General features: G+C 43.5%; 1 protein-coding gene across 1 annotated transcript; it reads left to right on the top strand.

Moving 5' to 3' along the window:
* Positions 1-6,764, top strand: LOC120045532 (tetraspanin-16-like). Its single transcript, XM_038990435.1, has 8 exons — positions 1-88; positions 769-854; positions 1,215-1,412; positions 1,575-1,649; positions 1,799-1,906; positions 2,041-2,196; positions 2,292-2,375; positions 6,667-6,764. Exons 1-8 carry the CDS (start codon positions 1-3, stop codon positions 6,730-6,732), a joined length of 861 nt encoding a protein of 286 aa, XP_038846363.1. The 3' UTR covers positions 6,733-6,764.
* Positions 6,765-6,928: the final 164 nt, after the last annotated feature.

Genomic DNA, 6,928 nt, shown 5'->3' with positions numbered 1-6,928 from the left:
ATGACACCTGTTGGCCAGGCAGACACAGCCAGTTGGCAGCAAGTAGGCCTTAATAGCAGTAGGTCTAAATCGTCTGGACCTATTAAAAGTAAGGACAGACGGTCCTTATTTTTTCATGTGACCATTTTGCCTATGCTAGCTAATGCTAACGTTAGCTATCTAGCTAAAATGGCGCTAGCTAGATAGCTAATTTAACTATAACGTCTAAACATAAAGGGTTGACTAGCTAAGTTAGCTACCTACCAGTAGCAAGCGATCCATAGTCAGGTCACTAACGTTAGCTAGCTACAATAGCTAGGCTAATAGTTAGCTAACACTAGCCAGCTCGAACTGATCGTTAATGTTAGTTATTAAAGGGAGAATCTGGGATTGGTACATCCATTTTTGTATCCATATTTTTAATGAGTGATACTATTAGCTAGCTATTTTCTCTTGAAGAATATAACTCATACATGTATCATGAGCTTAACGTTAGTTAAACTGCTTTACCACATTCAAACTCAACATTGTATAAGCATATCTATTCCATTGTTTGTAAACACTGTACTTTTTAACAAACTCTGTATAGCTTCAAAACATGGTTAACATTTGGATCTAATGGATGGTCAGTCCTGGCATCCATAGCTCCATCTATGAATTTGAGAGTAGTTACATTTCTTCAGCCCCATCTTTCAGCTGTTTACCAAAAATGTGTCTCATTCGCCAGTATTATTATAAGCCTATCCTGTTCTGTATAATTTTGTCATATCTTTTCTCCTTTGGTTAAAGAAGGTCGAATTTGCAAAATGGCTAGACATGACAAACTGTACACATGGATGCGGTATTCGATGTTGCTGCTTTGTGTGATACTTGTTGTAAGTAGCTAAATGTTGCCTAGCTAGCAAACAAAGCCCAGTTGAACTGTGTCTGTGTTTGAAATGCAAATAATGAACATTCTTCTATAATTGATCATGTAAACTGTTCTTGGCTAGCTATAGAAATATAGTTGCCCTCTCATAAAGCCTAGGTTTGTGAATGCATTGCAAAAGTCAAACACACAGAAGAAGACAGCAACTGCTGTTGTTGTCACTGTAATATTACCTAGCCTGAGAAATCCATCTGGCAAAACATAGAAGAAAAAAATAGGTCCATAACAACTCAAATGCAATTTCTTAGCTGATGATTTAAAAAACAAATTTAACGAAAGAACACCACCATCCTTCTCTCCCCTTCAGATAAGTGGTTTTGTGCTGCTGGGGCTAGGCGCATGGATTAGATATGGAGCAGCTACGTTTGTGGATGTCCTGGGCCCCTACTCGTCTCAGCTCATCTACATCAGCTACATCTGTATTGGTATGGGCTCAGTGCTGTCTTTCACGGGTCTCATCGGCTGCTGTGGGGTTTGGAAAGAGAACCGCTTCTTTATCATGCTGGTGAGAGACAACAGTTGTGCAGTCAATTTCAAGGCACCAAACAATAATTGTCTTACTGTGTTATACTACTGCAGAGTTGTAAATATCCCACTCTTTTCCCCCTGCAAGCTTCAATAAGAGGCAATATTTTTCCTATCTCTGCATTTTTTGTACCCTGTACAGTTTTTCTTCATCGTGACAATGCTGTTTGTTGCTGAAATCATTGGGACTATTTTTGTCTTGACGTACCGGAATCTGGTAAGAATAAATGAACACTCTGGCATCTGTATCATCAAGAAGGCGAACCTATATCATAATTTAGAGCACTGTAAATTATTGATTTATTTGTATGATATAGCCTAGCCAGGCTATGCCTTTCAATAAGCTGTGATGTGTAAATGTGACAGGTTAGATTAGTGGTACGTGATGCAAGCAAGAATTCCCTGATGACTGCCTATATGGGCCCAGCGGCAACTGACCCAATCTCAACAGCATGGAACACAGTCATGGTCAAGGTGAGAAGCTCTAATGGGGAAAGGTCCAAATAGGCTTGGCTTTACTATTTGGTTCCTTTGACCACCAGAGCATCCCAGACAGTAGTTATCACAGCTAATGTCTTTGATGTCTTTATTGGTTTTTCATCTCTTAGTTCAAATGCTGTGGTTTTGAGAACTCGACTGTAGATTTCAAGGGCTCTGTGTTCAGTACAACCACGGGTTTGAACTACCCTAAGACTTGCTGCGTGAACAAGACCCTTGCAGACTGTGACGGTATCACCATCACTCCAAGTCTGATCCAACCACAGGTAACCTAACCCAGTGCCTCACTGCACTGTTGTATCAGTCTGTGCTGTAAAGCTGTAAAGCCTTAAGCCAAATGCCCCCTGTGTGTTTCCCCCAGAGCTGCTTTGGTAAGGTCATCACAGTGATCAGAGAGCAGAGTGTCATCCTGGGATCAGCAGCTGGCTGCATATGTATGATGGAGGTATACTATGGGAGAATTTCAATTGGTTTTGCTTGACTCCTCGCGTCGTCTCCTCCGTCCTCTCCTCCGTCCTCTCCTCACCTGATGAAAAGATAGCGCCGAAGAACATGGCTGACGTTTTACATTCTCCCAACCAATTGTGCTATTTTGTTAGTTTTTGTTTTGTGTAACTTATTTTTCAACTTATTGTGTACATAATGCTGCTTCTACCGTCTCTTATACCGAAAATAACTTCTGGACATCAGAACAGCGATTACTCATTGCGGACTGGAAGAAACTTTTTCCTTTAATGAGTCCGATGAGAAGGATATCCTGCTTTCACTGGAACTGGCCCAGATCCCCGCCTTTTGCGTGAAGAAAAGATGAAGGAAAAGGGGCCGCAGATCGGGCAGCCTTCTGAGAATCCGTAGGCGAGCGAGTAAACTCCCACTGCCATCCGTTCTTCTTGCTAACATGCAATCATTGGAAAATAAAACTGATGACCTACGATTAAGATCCAACCAACGGAAACATTAAAAACTGTAACATCTTATGTTTCACCGAGATGTGGCTGAATGATGATACGGAATATAGAGCTAGTGGGATTTTCCATGCACCGGCAGAACAGAGACGCTACCTCTGGTAAGACGAGGGGTGGGGGTGTGTGTCTTTGTCAATAACAGCTGGTGCGCGATGTCTAATATTAAAGATGTTTCGAGGTATTGCTCGCCTGAGGTAGAGTACCTTATGATAAGCTGTAGACCACACTATCTACCAAGAGAGTTCTCATCTATATTATTTGCAGCCGTCTATTTACCACCACAGAACGAAGCTGGCACTAAGACCGCACTCAACCAACTCTATAAGGCCATAAGCAAAGAAGAAAATGCTCACCCAGAAGCGGCGCTCCTAGTGGCTGGGGACTTTAATGCAGGCAAACTTAAATCAGTTTTACCAAATTTTTACCGGCATGTCACATGTGCAACCAGAGAAAAAAAAATCCTATTCCACCTTTACTCCACACACAGAGATGCATACAAAGCTCTCCCCCGCCCTCCATTTGACAAATCTAACCATAATTATATTCTCCTGATTCCTGCTTACAAGCAAAAACTAAAGCAGGAAGTACCAGTGTCTCGCTCAATACGGAAGTGGTCTGATGACGCGGGTGCTAAACTACAGGACTGTTTTGCTAGCACAGACTGGAATATGTTCTTGGATTCATCCAATGTCATTGAGGAGTACACCACCTCAGTCATTTGCTTCATCAATAAGTCCATCGACGACGACGTCGTCCCCACAGTGACTGTACGTACATATCCCAACCAGAAGCCATGGATTACAGGCAACATCCGCAGTGAGCTAAAGGCTAGAGCTGCCGCTTTCAAGGAGCGGGAGACTAATCCGGACGCTTATAAGAAATCCCGCTATGCCCTCAGACGAACCATCAAACAAGCAAAGCGTCAATACAGGATTAAGATTGAATCCTACTACACCGGCTCTGACGCTCGTTGGATGTGGTAGGCCTTGAAAACTACTACAAAGGGAAACCCAGACGCGAGCTGCCCAGTGACGCGAGCCTACCAGACGAGCTAAATGCCTTTTATGCTCGCTTCGATGCAAGCAACACAGAAGCATGCACGAGAGCACCAGCTGTTCTGGATGACTGTGTGATAACGCTCTCGGTAGCCAATGTGTACAAAACCTTTAAACAGGTCAACATTCACAAAGCCGCTGGGCCAGACGGATTACCAGGACGTGTACTCAAAGCATGCGTGGACCAACTGTCAAGTGTCTTCACTGACATTTTCAACCTCTCCCTGACCGAGTCTGTAATACATACATGTTTCAAGCAGACCACCATAGTCCCTGTGCCCAAGGAAGCGAAGGTAACCTGCCTAAATGATTTCTGCCCCGTGGCACTCACGTCGGTAGCCATGAAGTGCTTTGAATGGCTGGTCATGGCTCACATCAACAGCATCCTCCCCGACACCCTAGACCCACTCCAATTCGCATACCGCCCCAAGAGATCCACAGATGATGCAATCTCAATCGCACTCCACACTGCCCTTTCCCACCTGACAAAAGGAACACCTATGTGAGAATGCTGTTCATTGACTACAGCTCAGCGTTCAACACCATAGTGCCCACGAAACTCATCACTAAGCTTAGGACTCTGGGACTAAACACCTCCCTCTGCAACTGGATCCTGGACTTCCTGACGGACCGCCCCCAGGTGGTAAGAGTAGGCAACAACATGTCTGCCACGCTGATCCTTAACACTAGGGCCCCTCAGGGGTGTGCACTTAGTCCCCTCCTGTATTCCCTGTTCACCCACGAATGCGTGGCCAAACACGACTCCAACACCATCATTAAGTTTGCTGACGACACAGCAGTGGTAGGCCTGATCACCGACAACGATGAGACGGCCTATAGGGAGGAGGTCAGAGAACTGGCAGTGTGGTGCCAGGACAACAACCTCTCCCTCAATGTGAGCAAGACAAAGGAGCTGATTGTGGACTACAGGAAAAGGCGGGCTGAACAGGCCCCCATTAACATCGATGGGGCTGTAGTGGAGCGGGTCGAGACTTTCATGTTCCTTGGTGTCCACATCACCAACAAACTATCATGGTCAAAACATACCAAGACAGTCGTGTAGAGGGCACAACAAAACCTTTTCTCCCTCAGGAGTCTGGAAAGATTTGTCATGGGTCCCCAGATCCTCAAAAGGTTCTACAGCTGCACCATCGAGAGCATCCTGTCCGGTTGCATCACCGAGTGGTATGGCAACTGCTCGGCATCTGACCGTAAGGCGCTACAGAGGATTGTGAGAACGGCCCAGTACATCACTGGGGCCAAGCTTTCTGCCATCCAGGACCTGTATACTAGGCGGTGTCAGAGGAAAGCCCATAAAATTGTCAGAGACTCCAGTCACCCAAGTTATAGACTGTATTCTCTGCTACTGCACGGCAAGCGGTACTGGAGTGCCAAGTCTAGGACCAAAAGGCTCCTCAACAGCTTCTACCCCCAAGCCATAAGACTGCTGAACAATTAATACAATCGCCACCGAACAATTTACATTGACCCCCCCCCTTTTGTACACTGCTGCTACTCGCTGTTTATTATCTATGCATAGTCACTTCACCCCCACCTACATGTACAAATTACCTCAACTAACCTGTACCAGTGCCCCCTGTATATAGCCTCGTTATTGCTATTCTTATTGTGTTACTTTTTATTTTAGTCTACTTGGTAAATATTTTCTTAACTCTTCTTGAACTGCACTGTTGGTTAAGGGCATGTAAGTAAGCATTTCACGGTGAAGTTTACAGCTGTTGTATTCGGCGAATGTGACAAATAAAGTTTGATTTGATTTGACCTCTTTTTGAAAAATGTCAAAAGTAATCGAGGATAGAAGTTGAGGAGAGGAAACGTGTAAAAAAAAAGTGCTGGTATGAAGTGACTCTTTCTAAACTAGCTCGTCATCATGCAGATGACGTTAACAGAGAAGGAATCTTAAAATACATGTGTAAAGTGGTAAAAAATACATTTAGATAAAAAGATTAGTGATGTATCATTTTAAAATCTGTGCATGCTTTTCTCCTCTGAGTAAACAGCTGATTCAAAGGGGTAGTGGCAGATTTCAAAACACTTCGCAGAGGATGCACTTCAGTATCTGTAGTAACCTGGTATATTTATGTTTACCAATAGATGGCAGTATTGACTCAAGACGGGGGTTTGCTTCCTGCTATCCGTAGCTATATCCTATGTCTGCCTATTTAACTATGATTAAGAAAGCTTCAGGTAGTTTAAGCCAGGTGCATAAGATAATGTAAATCTAAGTTACAATTAAATACTAAACCGTACGTAAGTCTCATGAGTCGTAATCCTAAGAAGCCTTTAAGGATACTACAGTATCCTTTGCCGATCAAAGTAATTGAGGATGGGAGCAAACTCCTCTTCACTTACTAACGAATTTCAATTGTCCTTAACCACTTATCGGTTTCCGGGTCACGGAGGAAAGGAGGAAGACTTTTGGAGTTAGACTTTTGACCAATTGAGAATCTCCCTATGAGTTACGCTGCTCCCTCAAGGACTTCTGGAGAACTTTAACCTCTCTCAGACCCAAGGGCTATTGCTGAAAATGAATGCACTTTTTAAAGCATAGTAATGCTTTTTCTACAGTAGCTCACCATTAGGACCTAAAGAGTATTCTTAGTTTGATAGATATCTATTCTATAGCAATTGGTTGCTGAATAGATAATGTTGCTTTGCTTCAAGTCATTGTTTTCCTGTCCTCTCCTCTTTGCAGTTATCCTCCATGATCCTTGCCATGGTTTTGTTTGTGAAGTTGGGGCTCATGAGGCATCCATGGTGAAGCCAAAAGGTCCATCCACGCCTGGAGGACACCAACAACCCCCACAGGCAACAATAAAGTTCTGCTAAATGATAAAGTTAGTGTGTTTTCCTTAGATGAAATCATATCTGTTATTTTGGTTATATTAAAAGTTGAATACATAATTTTTTAAAGCTATGTACTTTGTTTTCACTGGGAAGGGGAAACCTAGTCAGTT

Source organism: Salvelinus namaycush, chromosome 4 (assembly GCF_016432855.1).
Source record: "Salvelinus namaycush isolate Seneca chromosome 4, SaNama_1.0, whole genome shotgun sequence".
Taxonomy (NCBI): Eukaryota; Metazoa; Chordata; class Actinopteri; order Salmoniformes; family Salmonidae; genus Salvelinus; species Salvelinus namaycush.
The sequence above is the reverse complement of the archived record's forward strand: the minus strand, read 5'-3'. Positions and strand labels throughout refer to the sequence as shown.

What these genes read in the sequence shown, in the direction of transcription:
- LOC120045532 (XM_038990435.1), top strand. Translation starts at nt 1, where the DNA reads ATGACACCTGTTGGCCAGGCAGACACAGCCAGTTGGCAGCAAGTAGGC. An exon ending in CAAGTCTGATCCAACCACAG is followed by an intron (nt 2,197 to 2,291) that starts GTAACCTAACCC and finishes TGTTTCCCCCAG; the next exon opens with AGCTGCTTTGGTAAGGTCAT. An exon ending in GCTGCATATGTATGATGGAG is followed by an intron (nt 2,376 to 6,666) that starts GTATACTATGGG and finishes TCCTCTTTGCAG; the next exon opens with TTATCCTCCATGATCCTTGC.